Source organism: Stenella coeruleoalba (assembly GCF_951394435.1).
Source record: "Stenella coeruleoalba genome assembly, chromosome: 13".
Lineage (NCBI taxonomy): Eukaryota > Metazoa > Chordata > Mammalia > Artiodactyla > Delphinidae > Stenella > Stenella coeruleoalba.
The window spans coordinates 77,078,053-77,094,545 of record NC_137159.1 but is presented as its reverse complement, the minus strand read 5'-3'; the positions used below and the strand labels follow the sequence as shown (position 1 = coordinate 77,094,545).

General features: G+C 38.5%; 1 protein-coding gene across 3 annotated transcripts in view; it reads right to left on the bottom strand.

Annotated features, from left to right (window-relative positions):
• The window catches only part of SMC6 (structural maintenance of chromosomes 6), a 76,566-nt gene that overhangs the window by 49,396 nt on the left and 10,677 nt on the right, over positions 1–16,493 (bottom strand). For all 3 annotated transcript variants that reach the window (XR_013831106.1, XR_013831107.1, XM_079941167.1), the window contains 6 exons: positions 15,256–15,373; positions 13,123–13,228; positions 7,739–7,875; positions 7,029–7,090; positions 3,851–3,931; positions 2,498–2,599 (listed from right to left, as the gene is read on the bottom strand). Coding sequence is in view for 1 of the 3 variants with exons in the window: in XM_079941167.1 (XP_079797293.1) it covers positions 2,498–2,599; positions 3,851–3,931; positions 7,029–7,090; positions 7,739–7,875; positions 13,123–13,228; positions 15,256–15,373 (606 nt within the window). In the remaining 2 variants the exon portion in view is untranslated. The remainder of the gene's footprint in view (positions 1–2,497; positions 2,600–3,850; positions 3,932–7,028; positions 7,091–7,738; positions 7,876–13,122; positions 13,229–15,255; positions 15,374–16,493) is intronic.

Genomic DNA, 16,493 nt, shown 5'->3' with positions numbered 1-16,493 from the left:
TTTTTCATCTTTTTTCCACTTAATCCTCCTCACTGACTCCTTTCCATGATCACATTTAAAACTTTACTTACTTATCTTTCCAATTTACAAACAAAACCACCAATATCCACCCCTGGATACCACCTCTTCCTCTAAAAGCCGTCTTCCCTTTCCACCCAAGTTTCACGAAAATTATCTCTAGCTCTTCAATTCTCTCTCTGGTTTTCAGCCCCACAAATCTGGCTTCTGTTTTCACCACCACCCTACATGTCCACAGAGCACTGGCCCAAACCATTTCAAAGCTCTTCTCTACACTACCACTGCCACTACCCTAACTTACATCATCATCATCTGTTTGAACAACGGTAATACCTTCCTTACTGATCTGTTTCCTTCCTTACAGCAGTTCACTCTCTTCTGCAGCAGAGTGATCTACTAAAAATATACATTTAATCAAGCCATCCACTTCCATGTGTTGTACTGCCCTTAAGTTCTACAAAGTCTTCCACAATCTGGCCTCTTAACTCTCATGCTTGTGTTCTCTACTTTAGACAATGTAGAATTCTTTCAGCTGTTTAAAACCACCACATGCTCTCTTGCCCAAGACTCCATCCATGTGGAACACACTTCCTCACTCTCACCATCCTTTGCCTGGTATTATTCACCCTTCAGTTCTTACCTTAGACATTACTTACTTAACGGCTATACCTCTCCCACTGCCCCTGCCTTGTCCCTAACCCCTGTTGCCAGTATCCTATTAAGTGCTTTTGCACAAACTAATCTTGAACTCCTTTAGTAGTGCTCACCATAGTCAATTATCTACCATCTGCTTTCTGCTGAATAGTTAGGTGTACGACCCCAAGAATCCTGGTATGTATTTGCCATTATATGGTCATGACCAAAGCCCAATGCTAGCAGGCACATGGTAGGAACTTAATATTTGATGGCTGAATGACTTCCAGTTTCTAATCTTCACATTCTATTTCTGTTTTTTGACTTTTTCATTTGTATCTCCCACTGTATCCTTTTTTGTTGGCTTGGGGTTTTTTTGTTTGTTTTTTAAATTTTTATTGAAGTATTGTTGATTTACAATGTTGTGTTAGGTCACATTCTACTTCTTAAAGATTAAACTATTCAAATCCAGAGCTTATTTTGAGAATGTAGTTCATTTAATTAATTAGGAAGAAATTTCATATTAAGTGCATATTATGCATAAGCAACTCTGATACATGATATAGGGATGTGCTTCTTAAACTTCACAAACAAAGTATCTTCAATCGCTTATGACAAAGTATACCATGAAGAAAGTGGGTATTTAAACACCAAGCTGTCTGAAGCAAACAAATTTCTTCAAAGTCCTGATTTATTGTTTTTAAAATAAGAGATGTTAATATATACTATGTACATTTGCTTGAATACACAATATTTCCTTTCCCCAATAATAACACTGACATTCCAATAACACTGATACTCCATTATCAATTCTGTGGTTTATAGTACATCCTTGCACACTATCACATACCCCAGGTTTGAAGAAATAATGTGGGGAATAAAAATAAATATACTCATCTTTGCTTTTTCAGTTTTCACTTAATGAACCATGTAACTATAAACCCAGTTTTAAATATGTATGCCTCAAAAACTTGAAGTAAAAAGGTCAGTGTAACATCTAATAAAGTTGACTTGGGTTGATCATTAATACAATTCTATCTCAAAAGAACATGCTAAAAAGTTGCTGAAAGCAACTGACTGTATAAAACTGATTAAGGGACAAAAGAAAAAGATACAGAATCATACAAAAATTGGTGGGACTTAATGTACTGGATGAACAGCTGAAACATAAAGCCTTATAACTCTGAGATCTCTGATTATCAAACAAAGGTTTGCTCTTCAAGAATCAGAAGAAGAAAGTACAAGAACAAACTACAGCAGATGTAAAAACAAACCTAAGTAAGAAAGTCACATTGGCTCGAGTGATTTCAAATTCAAGCACATTCGCATGGCTGCCAAGCTGGTGAACACTGATGGGACAGCTGCTACCAAGCTATCAGTGCTTAAAGAATGCTAACATTCTACCAGTGTAATGAAAGAGTTATCTATTGTATATAATGATAAATGCATATTATGTTTAATACCAACTTGAGGCTTGTGCTTATTTTCCCATCAAAAGAAATATAGTTTTTAAACTACTTCCGAGTGGGAATCAGTGATATCTTATTGTGGAACTAAGGGATAAGTATGTTAGATACTACCCTGTCCTCTACTTTATAGCCTCATAGAAGAATTAAGACATGGACATACCCATTATTATAAAACAAAAAAGTAAAGGCTAATAAATACCCTGAATGTACAAAATCACACTTGTTATGGTTGACAGAGTACTATAAAAATGTTACTAGTTTTATATAGATATACATATATAGATATGTAGGTATGTAATTTTACAATACCATTTACCTGATAAGTACTATAGGAATTTGACTGATCTCTAAAATAACTGCATTAAGTGTTTACAAACCTCTTCTCCTTGATTTATCTGCTCCTTTGTTCTTTCTTTGGTTTCCATGATGTATGAATAATCCTCCTTCATTTGTTCCAGTTGGGTTGCTTTCATAAAGAACTACATCAACAACAAGAAAAACACAATTAGAAGTTGGTAAACTTCCACGGGACTATGAAAAAAAGAAGAATTTGTTCTCTAAAAACTTTTAGACCAATTATGTAAAAAGACATTAAAAACATACTTAAGCAAGTAAATAAATACATTGGGTCTCCGTTGCTGCACGCGGACTTTCTCTAATTGTGGAGAGCAGGAGCTACTCTTCATTGCAGTGTGCAGGTTTCTCATTATGATGGCTTCTCTTGTTGCAGAGCACGGGCTCTAGGCACACGGACTTCAGTGGTTCTGGCATGCGGGCTCAGTAGTTGTGGTGCGCGGGCTTAGTTGCTCCGCGCCACGTGGGATCCTCCTGGACCAGGGCTCGAACCCATATCCCCTGCATTGGCAGGTGGATTCTTAACCACTGTGCCACCAGGGATGTCCCAGTATCCTTGATCTTAATGCATCATAATTTTTTAGCATAGGGAATACCAAAACCCATTCAAAAGTCACACTGTAAGCTGTAGTAGTAGTCATATATTTTGTTGGCTTTTTTAAAAGTTTTAAATAGGGGCTTCCCTGGTGGCGCAGTGGTTAAGAATACGCCTGCCAATGCAGGGAACACGGGTTCGAGCCCTGGTCCGGGAAGATCCCACATGCCGCGGAGCAACTACGCCCGCACGCCACAAGTACTGAGCCTGTGCTCTAGAGCCCGCGAGCCACAACTACTGAGCCCGCGTGCCAGAAATACTGAAGCTCACGCACCTAGAGCCCGTGCTCTGCAACAAGAGAAGCCACCGCAATGAGAAGCCCACGCACCACAACAAAGAGTAGCCCCTCACTCGCCACAACTAAAAGAGTAACCCCTCACTAGCTGCAACTAGAGAAAGCCCGCGTGCAGCAACAAAGACCCAACGCAGCCAAAAATAAATATATAAATTAATTTTTTAAAAAGATTAAAATAATCTAACGTTTAAAAGTGATTATGTATGTTTGGGCAATCATTCCCTTGTACTTCCATAAAGATAAATTTTGGAATTCATTCTCTTTCAGAATTAAAAGCAAAGAAGTTAAAGCAAGGTTTTACCAAGAAAATTATACTTCCATCTTACTTAACAAGTTCTTAAATTAGTCCTACAATATTACTCTAAATAGTGACTTAAAAAAATCCTCGATATTTACTATGTGACCAAGATTAATGTTCAGTATAGATGCCTAATCTATAAATGTATTCTTTTTGGTTAGGTTTATGTTTACTTTGGTGCATCTTACTTTGTATTTGTCTCCCTCATTTTTAGACTGCAAGAACTGCTTGCTCATCTCTTGCGTTAAGACAGAAACTGGATTATCTACCTGAAACAAACAAACAAAGAAATGATTATCTTTAAATATTTCATTTTAATTCCTTAAGAGAAATGAACTAAAATATCCATTACAAGTGACCTGAGAGAAAATATTTCAAAATTTCATTATATTAAAATAAATATCAGTACTACAGCCAAAATTAAATATTCTGCCATTACATGAGGGCACAAGCACAAGAACTTTCTAAAGAAGTGTGTTTTTTTTAGCACGTTTTCATTCCTTTCACTGGTTTTGTAGAGTACCACTCCTATGCTACTGGTTAATCATCAGACCGCAGAGCTGGAAGAGCTCTAGCATGAGAGTCAGCTGACTTGGGTTCTTAGTTGGCTCTGTCTGAACCTCCTATGTAGCCGCAGGCAAGTTAGTTATTTCCTCCAACTAAACACAAGAAGTCCAACTCAGTCACTTCTAATCAGAACTATAATGACGAGTATTGTTTATTTTTTGTACAGCAGCTCTTCAGAGTTCCTATATCCTGTCATTTCTTCATGAGGATACCGTAAAACAAAGGGAAACACTGGGATCATTTCTATCTTTTGAAGGAGAAGTCATTTTAAATAAGCCATTACTTGAATTAAACTACCTCTGGCTAACAAATTAAAGTACAGTTAAAATAACAATATAATAACAGTTCAAAGTGGAGTTGAAAAAAAAATTTTTTTTAATTCAACTTGTTTCAAAAAGATTCAAGTTCATTTCTCATTTATATCTTTGGTGTTAATAACAAAGTAATTTATATGTTAGAAAATAATCTTGTTTATAAGGTATAGAACAGGAAGGACCACTATAAAGGAAAAAGTGCTTAACTCCTTCATTTACCATCTGTACAATACTGATTGTAATTTATTTAGTATACCACTGGTGAAAACCTTTCTGTTAAGCAGGATTTGGGGTCTTATCTTCTAAGATGATAAAAAACATTTATGCAGTTATAAAGACACCTCTACATATCACCTTTTTCTCAGACCAGAAGCTGATTGCCACGTATTTTTTTTAACAAGGTCTGTGTGGTATCTTAATTGCACACAGTATCTGACTTCTTAAAACTAAGACCTAATGCACTAGCTTTAATGACAGACATTTTATCACCAGCTGTGGATTAACAGCTTCACCAAAGTTCATATTCTTTTTTCTACAGCCTCTGAAACGGGGCTCCTCGTTTCTATACGACTCCAGAGATTATTTAAAAATCTGGCATCTTTACCCATCAAGACCCTGGAGTAAGCAAAAGGCAAGCACACACAAGTAAACTTCAGAGAAAAAGTAAGAAGAGGCACAGGGGACAAATATAATCAGGTACTTAAAGACATTAAACACTCTCCTTCCTCCTGGTAATTCTAGGCCAGCACTGTCCAATGGAAATGTAATGCAAACCACACATATAATTAAGTTTTCTAGTAGCTACATTAAAAAGATAGAAAGAGACAGGTGAAATTAATTTTAGTATTATATTTTTAATCTAATATATCTAAAATATTATCACTTTAACATGTAATTAGTATGAAAACTGAGTTACTCCTTTGCATTAAGTCTTCAACCTCCAGTGTGCACTTCATACTAGAGCACACCTCCATCTGGACTACCCACATTCTGAGGGCTCAATACCCATCATACGTGGTTAGTGGTTACTCAGTAAGTGTAGCTCTAGACCTTTCATATTTTGATCAATGAACTTGAACCTTTAGTTAACTGAATTGTACAAGAAGAGGACTAATGGAGTTATGATAACAATCTTCAAATATTTCAAAAGAAAAGAAACATATTTTATATTCCCCAAGGAAGTGGGAGCTTAGAGAAACTGACTTTATTCAACTTTTCCCATTAACAACAACTTTCTAATAAACACAGCCACCTACAGACGGAATCAGCAGCCTCAGGCAGATGTCATTTCCCCACTACTACCCACTCAAGTACCCGCTGAAGGAACATCTGGTGGAGACTGCGTACAGGGTAAGCATGCAGTGTGATACTACACTGGATGCCCTTCGAGACTTTCCCAACACCTGTGAATCCATACACTGTAACTTTTGGTTTTCCTGATTTTGCTTAACAAATTGACCTGTGTTCTAGTCTCAAATTTATTTGCTGTATCTGCTTTTCTCCAGATTTTACTAATTATTTTTCTGAACCTGTGCTGCCCAGCATGCAAGCTACTAGCCACATGCAGCATTTGACACTTACGTAAAATACAATAAAACATTTGATTTCTCAGTCACACATTTCAGGTGCTCAAGTGGCTAGTGGCCACCCCATTGGACACCATAATACAGAATATTTGTACCATTACAGAAAGTTTTTCTGGACAACCTGTTCTAAACCAAACTGGGAAAGAGACCCATAATCATAATTATTCTTTTTCCTTGGTGACTACTCTTGGTGTTCTTAATCCTGGAATAAGGCAGGGTGATACAATGGGTAGAGCATTAGAATGGAACAGGGATGTCTGGATCCCAAGGCAGGCTCAACCAGTACCCACACCTAGACAACTGTAAGTGCAAGTTTACTTTTGCTGGCTCCCAGTTTCTCACCTACAAAATAAAGGGTCCAGATTAGATGACCTCCAAAGACAACTCCAGTGCTAATGTTATAGGACTATATGAGCCCCATTTCCAATTATTCAGTCAAAGTATCTTAGCAGAATGGAATCAAGTCTTGTCTCCTATAGGTATGATGAAATAACTCCAAAATACATAAAGAAATGCTTTCTTTATATGGCTAGAATAAACTTCCTTTCTACAAAAATTTAGCAACTGAGTTTAGGAAACTATGATGCTATTCTGACTTGGACAGCAGAAAGCAAAGAAACTTTCTAACATAAATTTGATTAACATAACTTTTGGCACATACTAGTATAGACAAGATATTCTTGTGTGTTCTGTCAAATTAAAGATGTCATATTATATATTGAAAGTTCCTGTTGAATTAGGAAGCCTTAAGGAACTTCACTAACCATAGTTAAATATATTTGTCCTGTGGTCAATTTACTCATATGAGGCCATTTAAATTCTTTCCACACCACAAATGAAACCGCATAAAAAAGTAACCAGTTGTATTTATTAATCTGAAACACAAATTTAGCAATTACCTGTATGTTAAAATGATCAAGAATTCCAATCAGTTCTTCTTTCCTAGTGGAAACCAAGGCGCCTAGTTATGAGAAACACAAAATGACCAGACTGTTTCTAGGGCAATAATACGTTTTTAAAAATGAGCAATTATTTATAAACATAAATGTTAACTAGTTTTCCTGATGTCAGCAAGAAAGGTACCATTGCACATACACACATCTGAATGAACTGGGGTGACACACTTGTTATGACACAAGTACGCAGGAGGCAGAAGCACACAAATGCAGTGGCAGGTACTTCTCTTCTTCCTATAGCTAAACATTTCCTTTTCCTTCTCATCTGTCTCTTTAGTAACTCTCCACACCCACTTCCTCTTCCGTTATGTCTTTTTCTACTTTTGGCTAACTTTCTCCTTCCACATGTGACAGAAACTATGGGGGTGAAAAGAAGTCTACAAGTGAGATCAAAATGACTTATCACAGCCTGCTTCAAACAGACCCAAATTCTGCTAATCATGCTTTTGCTGCAGAATGCCCTGTGGTAAAACAACTATGTACGGATATACACGTGTGTGTACACATACATGCAACCAACCAGTCCTCTTGCAAGAAAGCAGTTTCAAGAGATGAGAAGTGTCCTCTTAATGACACCAGCACAATCACTTAACTCTTTTTAACTGGATGTTTACTAATACTTTATATGAAATAAAGAGAAATTCATAGCAAACCTGTTTCACTTTTCAGTTTGTAAGATCGACTTCCATCCATGCTGATGTGCTGTTGCACAATTATAGAGTGACCGTACACATTGGCTCTATAGGCATCATCCCCTCTGTTCCTTAATGTTATTGAGATATCTGCTGAGCTAAAGCAATAAGGTTAAGCTAAGTCACATGAAGGTACAGGGCAATTATAACACTAGGTTACCATAATTTTAAAAACCTCCAAGAAATCTGGCTAATTCATTTGAAAAGCAGCTTTATACCAGCAGTTGATGGCTGACAGGCTACTACAGAATAATGTTAAAGATACCAAGGAGCAAAGTTGAGAAGAAGAGAAACTTTATAAAAAATAATTGACTATTTTATCCATAACAGAAATACATTTGCACAAAATCCATTTAAGTTTTGGTTGTTTCACATCATGTGGATAAGTTACACATTTTCCCAACCGCTATGTATAATCAATATTACACTGCCTGCCTATGCTAAATTATATAATAAAGCATCATCCTGACAGCAGGCCTCTAAGAAAGATGCAGTAAGAATTAAAGTGAAGTTATATATTTTCTAAGAAAATCAGAATCAAGGGAAACAACTTGAATTCTTCTATTACTTGGCAATAAAAAAAAATGCTTAAGTATTTGATATCAAGAGATGTAAACTAAATCTCAAAGCTTCTTAAAAGTTTTATTGGTATTACAAAATAAACATTTTTAAAGTTTTAAAGACGTCTGAAGCATTTACAGCCATGTATATTTTAACATATTATGGGGGGGGAAGAATTCATCTTTATTTTTCTACTTTAACTTCTGTTCAAATAAGACTTTGTAGAAAAATTTTTTAAAAATTAATGAAGGGCATTAATAAATACATACTTATAATTTCCTTAAACATAAAAGCAGATAATACTTCCTCTGGTTAATATAAATATCTGCCAAAAATGCTAAAGTCCTTTAATGCAAAATTGCTTTAATTGGTAATTAAATGATATATTTAACAGAATAAACTTGTTTTCATCAATTTGGAGTAATCATACCACTGAATTGTTCCTATTTGCAGGAAATGTAGGTAAAAATACTCAAGATGAATTTCACTGTAAACTTACACTTGGTAGACACCCTGAAGCGTGCTCAGCTCTTGCGCCCCCGTACTTCTGTGCAAGTGCCCTCATAGAAAGATGGCTTAGCAGCCGTTATCAGCCCCCATCCCTCCCTCCACAGATTGGGCTAAATATAGAAAGTGAACGCTAACTGCGCCACATTCCCTTCTTTAAAAATTCAAATTAAGAAAAACTAGTAAAATCCAAGTAAGGTCTGTACTTTAGTGAATAATATTGTACCGGTGTTAACCGCGTAGCTCTGATAAAAGTGCCTCAGTTGTTTAAGATGTCAACATTCAGGGAAACTGGGTAAAGGCTGTAAGGAAACTGTACTATCTTTGCGATACTTATGTAAATCTAAAATTATTTCAAAACCACAAGTTTTTAAAACAAACTCGAATCAAGACACATCAAGTGGAAAGGTGGTGATTCCTTGGAGATACAAAGTTCTGAGGCCTCTGGGACTAGAGAAACCAATTTGGGGCATTATATTCTGATGAACAAGTATAAAGCCTGCAGAGATGACAGAGAGAAGCAGAAACACAGAGCAGATAAGCTCTTGGGAAACCACCTGGACAGACTGGCAGAGACACATAATCACAGATACTGGCTGTGAATCAGAGACACAGAGAACTCGAGAGTGCTTCCTTCCATGCGCAGCCCCACACACCAAGACAGTAAGACATAAACGCCTGCCCACGAAGACACAGAGCACCAAAGACCTGAAGAATAAGAAAGAGCACACACGCTCCAGAGGCAGTGAGAGGGAAACACATTCACACACCTGCATGCCTGTCACGGGAGAGGGAGGGAGGAGGGCACAGCACAGAAGTGCAGCCACTGAGGAGCGGCAGGGAGGTGGTGCTGCAGCAGAGCCCCGGCTAAGGAAGGAAGGGAGACAGAGGCCTGGAGACAAAGACACAAAGAAAGCCAGAGACACAGAAAAGAAAGACCTAGAGACCGAAGATCTTTGGTTCTGAGTCTCTCAGTTCTGGTCACTCATGAGATCCAATTACACTGCCTCACTGAAGTTTCCAAGATATATATATATCCCTGCATCTTTATGATAAATCTCCTCTTCTAAAGCTACCCTGAATGGTTTGCGGGGGTGGGGGGGTGTTTTTAAACAGAAATACCTAATTAAGACAGACATGCTCCTGAAAAGTTGTAATCAATGAGATTTTTGAAAGCTTTCTGGGTTGATTCTAATGAACAGCCAAGGTTGAAAACTATTAACTAAAGTATATGATAGGGGAAGGGCAGCTGGCCTACAACGTGGAGCAAACAATATTTATTGCACTAACTAGTATGATTACCTAGTATTAAATGAATGCACCTCATGAAAACATTTTAAAATGAAAGTGACATCTCCCTTGATTAGCAAACATCTACTTTGTTATTTCCTTCCCAGCCACTCCTTGCATTTGGAAGCTATCTCTAGTATTGTGAGAGCTTTGGAGGCACTGGTATCCTACTGTCATATGAATCTAGTAAATATAAGAAAGGCAAGTTATTCAAAACAATTAAAGCTTACGAAAAAAACCCTCCCAACAGCTGCTCAAAAAATCTGTACAAGGAGACAGGGCTAACTGAGCTGAGACTAACTGCTGTCTCCCCACCTACTAATGTGACTGCTGCTGAATTGGGGTCAACAGCCATAGAGCCCAGTGTCTGTAAATAAAGAGACCCTTTAGCGAGAAGAGAGACTGTCACCGAGAGTTCCTGCAGAACGACCACACACACAAGAGGCGCCACCGTAAGGGTGTGGCTTCTTTCTTAGCTCCGGGAGAACCTATCTGCACAGAGATGACTGGTAGCATCAGGCACTGATGGGCACGAGGAACAAGGAACAGGGAAAAAGTCATGTACAAATAGGAGGCATCTGTTCCTTCTCTGCGTGGCCAGCTCATCTGCAGTAAGTTCTGTAACCTTGACTAATAAGTCAGGAACGTACAGCAGGAGCTTTTGTCCCCCCATAACCCACTCCCAATGCCACAGCTGATGTCAGAAACAGGCCTGCGGCAAAGAGCCCAGTGCCGCCACGATAGGATTAGGAAGGCCGAGGAGGGAACGGTAAATGAACCTGTTGAAGAACCTGAACAGCTAGGGGTCTGAGACCTTGGTCACTGAAGAATTCCATCACTGTCCCTGTACCACTCATTGCAAAGCCTCAGTGGATGATCAGAGGCTGGAGCGCCAAGTAAAGAGCCTCCAGGCACAGTCGTCTGGTTTCTCCTAACCATATCGGCAAGCGTCTCTAATGGAGGAGTTGAAACCCTCTACAAAGGTAGCCCGGAGCCCAGGCGTCACAGATGGAGAGTGTAATGTTTCAGATGTGCGGGAGGGACAGAGTCCTGAGGACCACCTCAAACCTCTGCCAGACGGAAAGACGTTCCTCAGGAAGAACGGGAGAGCCTCATAGATTTTAGATGCAGAATAGAAGCGAAAAGCTCGATGAGCTGATTCTGTAAAAAAGTGATGACAGAATCAGAGACTATAAAAGAAGAGAAATTTTACAGATACCAAATGTTTTAAATGAGGAAGGGGTGGACAAGAGGAATAGTAATGGGTTTGGAAAAGCTCATTTTAGCTATTTTTTTAGACAAGGTCAGTAAAAAGGAGGCTGAGCTCAGGTTAAAGCTTTTAACTGTTATTAACTCTATTTAAAATATTTTAATGTTCCTATCTACAGGCAGCTGTGTCCTTCAAAGTTGGTGATTTGTGTAAGCTAGCCTTTATTTTTCTTTCTTTTTTTAATGGTATTCCAAGGACACATCTCAGAAAGAAGTTTCTGCTTTCATCCAGCTACTTCCCATATGGAAAAAACATTTAAAATCTTTAATTGAGACATAAAGCCCTTAATGGTACAGAAAAAAAAAATTTCTTCCTGAGGCTTCTATTTGAAAGATCAATGTGTTATCTAGCTAGGCAGACTAGGTAACTATTTGGACAACTAAGAAATGTAGAGTTCAGTATAATGAACTGAAGCAGGGTTGAGACCAGTGCCTTAAAAGTGTTAAAATAACTAATTTTTGACTTCAGCCATAATTTTGTTTGGAGACTGTGGAAGAGAAGACCTTGCTGGACTGGCGCCCAAGTAAGATAAGGAGAGACAGAAAATAAGCTGGAGAATTGTTACTAAACGGTTCTTTTTCAAGGCCATACAGCACAGAAAATGATTTTTTCTGTATCTTTTCTTCCCTCCTCCTGAGTCAACTTGGAACGCTGGCTTAGGGTTAAGATTCCCAAGGTTTCTGAGAGATACATAAAAAACCTGCAATCCTGACTCACATCCTGTCCGCGTTCTATTTTTTAGAAATAAAATGGAAAATGGGGGAAGTTAAGTGGATACAACACTGAGCAGGAGGAAAGTCTGTTACATGAAGGAAAAAAAAAAAAAAAGGCATCACTGTTAATTATCAAAGTTCCAGAAGTTCTGGGCAGTGGGCGTGTGAAAGAGGAATGAATGGGCAGCGGGAGCGGCCTGACTCTGGGAGCTGGTATGACGGAGCCTGGGACGTGCAGTTGTTAGGAGACACGAGGATCCCTCAGAGGTTTCTGAGGCAGAATTAAAAAGAACAAGGAGATCAGCCTGAAGAGAGTTTCCTAATGGGCAAAAGGTCACGAGTCTATGATGATGCAAACTGAGCAATTAATATATAGTTACGTGATGGCAAACTATAACAGAAAGAAATACAAATGTAAAGCCACTGAGGGTTGCCATATGACCATTCACCAAGGGTCAAGATGGACCCCAAAGAGACTCGAGACTGTGGTCCTCAAGTCAAGCTCACTGGTGAACCCCCTAAGCAAAGGATATAAAGAGACAGATGGAATACTTTTTTGAAATTCTTAGAGCTGGAGGCAGCAATTCTGTTTAGGGACACCTTGGCTGGTCACTAACTCTGCCTTAGCCCACATCATAGCGACGTGGACTTGCTGAAGCTGGGTTTGGGTCAAGAGCCAGCAAAGTCCAATATTTATAAATATTCCTGTAAACAGAAGTATGCAGATTTATCACTGCTCGTTTTTCCAGAAAGGTAACAGAAACGAGTGTCAGTGGGCAGGCACATGGCACTACCTGACACAAGCATTCTGTCGGGAGAGGTGAACAGGCAACAGTGGGCGATGCTGGCAACAGGGGGCAAGAGAAAGGAATGAAAAGATATGATATCGGTGCTTCAGTTCCGGGAAGCCAATTCATTTCCTACCATGTCTACTGAATTGGGATTCTAAAGAAGCTGCTTCTTATTAAAGAACTGAAAAATACACATAGAAAACAAACACTTACTTCTGTCCGTCTTTCACAAAACCTTTCAAAGAAGATCCTCGGTTAGTAGCAACTGCTTTTCCACCAAGACCAACTATAAGAGCTGTGAGTACTGCACTCTTCCCACCTAAAGAAACAGGTGTTGAAGAAATCACATTCATTAGAGGGAGAAAAGAGAAGTCTGACTCCTACAATTTGATGTAAAAAAATTTCTGAAATAAAGCATTATACTTCAATTATAATTTTCTTCCAGTGCCAAAAACAAACAAAAAGTTGTACATATCATGAAATATTTAGTTGTTGCTATTAGAAAAAAATCAGTACATTTCAGGAATCAAATCTTTGCCACTAATAAGGCAATGGAAAAAATGGTTGATACCTTTCCAACCTAAAACTCTCATTGTGTCATCTTGGCCCATCAGCCTATTAAATGAATTTATCTTTCTAATTACCCATATACATTTAACTCATCTAATTTTTCTTACATCCTAATGTAATTAAAATTTACTTTTTCCATAAATTCTCAGAAGCCAGAAACTATTTTTAACCTTGAATGCAAGCTCCAGAGGGACAGGACTGTTGTTTTTTATTCATTTGCTTTATCTCCAATATTAGCCCATAATAGGCACTCACATATTTACTGAATGAATGAGCTTAAATATGAAAAAATTATCAGTCATATAGACAATGTTTTTACATAATATTTTGACAATTATTATTCCTAATTTGAATATTACTCACTTGCTAGCTCTTTGAAGAGTATACTTCTTTTTACCCTAACAGACATAAAATATCACAAGCTAAAATTCCAAAATCTTTAACAATCATGGTAACCATTTTCTCAACTCCACAATCAACCAAATTAATCAACTCTTATCAGCTCATCATCTTCCACAATATACTCCAAATCAACCAAAGTACACACTGGTTAGCCCAATTCAGTTCCTGGAATGCCTTTCAAGTCCCTATCCTACCTCTCTCCTTTTTCTTCATTTCCAAATTCACTGCCTCCACCACTTGCGAAGTTATATTAATAACTTCGCTGTTTCAGGAGTGAAGATCTAACCGCAGAACCAACCCACCAGTCTGCCTTTACTTCTTGTCCTGTTTGACCTCCCTGTAGCTCTGGTTCCTTTGTCTATCCCCTCCTTCTGAAAATACTTTCCTCTTGACCGAATAGAGTAGGGAAAACAAAGAACAACAACTAAACAGACTGTGCAGCTACCTGTACTAGTTTCATGTTCTAGCACGGCCACCAGCTGTGGACCCTGGCAAGCTCCTCTCCCTCTGTACTGGCTCAGTCAAGCAGCCAACACCTCACATCTGGCGGGGGTCCACTACAAAAGCTACCTAACTGGTCTAACTCCTATGTCTTCCCCCTTCTAATCTACTCTCTACAATGTGGCCAGTTTGTTTCACAAATCTTCACCGTGTCACCTCTATACTCTAAAACTTTAACTGCTTCCCCACTGACTTGTGAACGAAATCCCCAAATATTTATCATGGCAGTCAATATCCTCAACATTACCTACAACTGATTCTCCAGTGTATGCTTCTGCCCCTCCCTACCATGTATGATATGATAAAACCCTATGAGGTTGTTCACCTCTCTCCATATACATCTGCTTCTACCCCTCCCAACCTTTGGTGATGAGCAATCTTTGCCTGGAACATCTCAGCTTCTTCTTCCCCAATAAGATCTAAAGAATTTTTCATTTTTATTCAAGTACCACCACAAATACCACCTCTTCTTAAAGCTTTCATTGGCCACAACCATAAGAATTAGTTTCTTTCAAGTTTGGATTCCCAAGGCACTTTATTCACGCTCTTACAACATTTAATAGATATAAGACACAGGCCTGCCTCAGTTGCAATGAGGATAGCTTGCCTACTCTTCTGTGGTATGAATTCCAAGGTACATAGATTCAGAAGAATAAGCAGGAAATGTTTAGCCCTGTTGCATAATGAGCCTAAAGTTAACTCATTTCTTAAAGTGCAGACTGGCAGGCAATACTGAAAAAGTTCATGACCACAAATCAGAGGTCTACACCTTAGATTTATCAGCGCTAGTAGTCACCTATTTTAAAAAGTTAGTGCATTCTGATCTCAAGGTACTGTTCAAAGTCAAATAAGAAGGAGGGCAAAAGCACTTACTTCCATTATTGCCAACAACAAAGTTGACATTAGAACCAAATTTAAAGGGTCCAAGCATCGAATGACACATGAAGTTTCTGAGCTGAATACTCTCAATGATTCCAACTTCTGCTGCTGTCTATTAATTAAAAAAACGAGAGAAAACAATCGAATTCACTCACTACAATCAACCAATCATTTGCTAGAAGAGAAAGATTAGCAGTGCTACCAATGAAAAATGTTACAGAAAGTATAGTGGTTATTTTTTTGCGGTATGCGGGCCTCTCACTGTTGTGGCCTCTCCCATTGCAGAGCACAGGCTCTGGACGTGCAGGCTCAGCGGCCATGGCTCAGGGGCCCAGCCGCTCCACGGCATGTGGGATCTTCCCGGACTGGGGCACGAACCCGTGTCCCCTGCAACGGCAGGCAGACTCTCAACCACTACGCCACCAGGGAAGGCCAGAAAGTATAATTTTAAATGTTAACTTTAGTCAATGAGTAAATGCTATTAAATGGAGACCTTATATGATTAACCACTCATTCTAAAGTCCTTATAGGATCTAATAAGTGTATCAAGGTTTCTTAATACGGACAATACCAACATTTGAGTCAGATCATTTTTGTTGGAGAGAGGCTGTCTTGTGCATTGTGAGATGTTGAACAGCATCCCTAGCTGCTACCCACCAGATGCCAGTAGCACTCTCCCCCCACCCTAGTTGTGACAACCAAAAATATATTCAGACACTGCTAAATGTCCCCCACTGAGGGGAGGATATGTAATTAAAATTCTCATATTGTGAATATATGTCATAATTAAATTAGAGAAGGTTTATCAATGTTTCAAGCAAAAGTTCGGCACAGAGTGGTCAGACTTCGTAGTTAAAAATACGAAAATAAATCAAACATATTTTACCAAACCTTCCAAACGTTTTTAAAGAACACTTAACGTCTCCAGCCTTTTTAGTCATTTATTTTAAAAATCCCTGGCTCTCTTCTACTAGACACCAGCTTATTAAAAAGCAGAAAACATTTACATCCTTGTATGAGTAGAATACTGAAAATCGTGGTTGAAGACTTTTTAAAAATACGTTTTATTTTGATCTAACTGAAGACTCAGATGCAGTTGTAAGAAATAATACAGAGAGATCCTGTGAATCCTTTACCCAGTTCCTGCCCAAGGTGACACCTCGAAAACTACAGTACAATACCACAACTAGCATATTCGTAGTGATACAGTGACGATACAGAAGATTTCCATC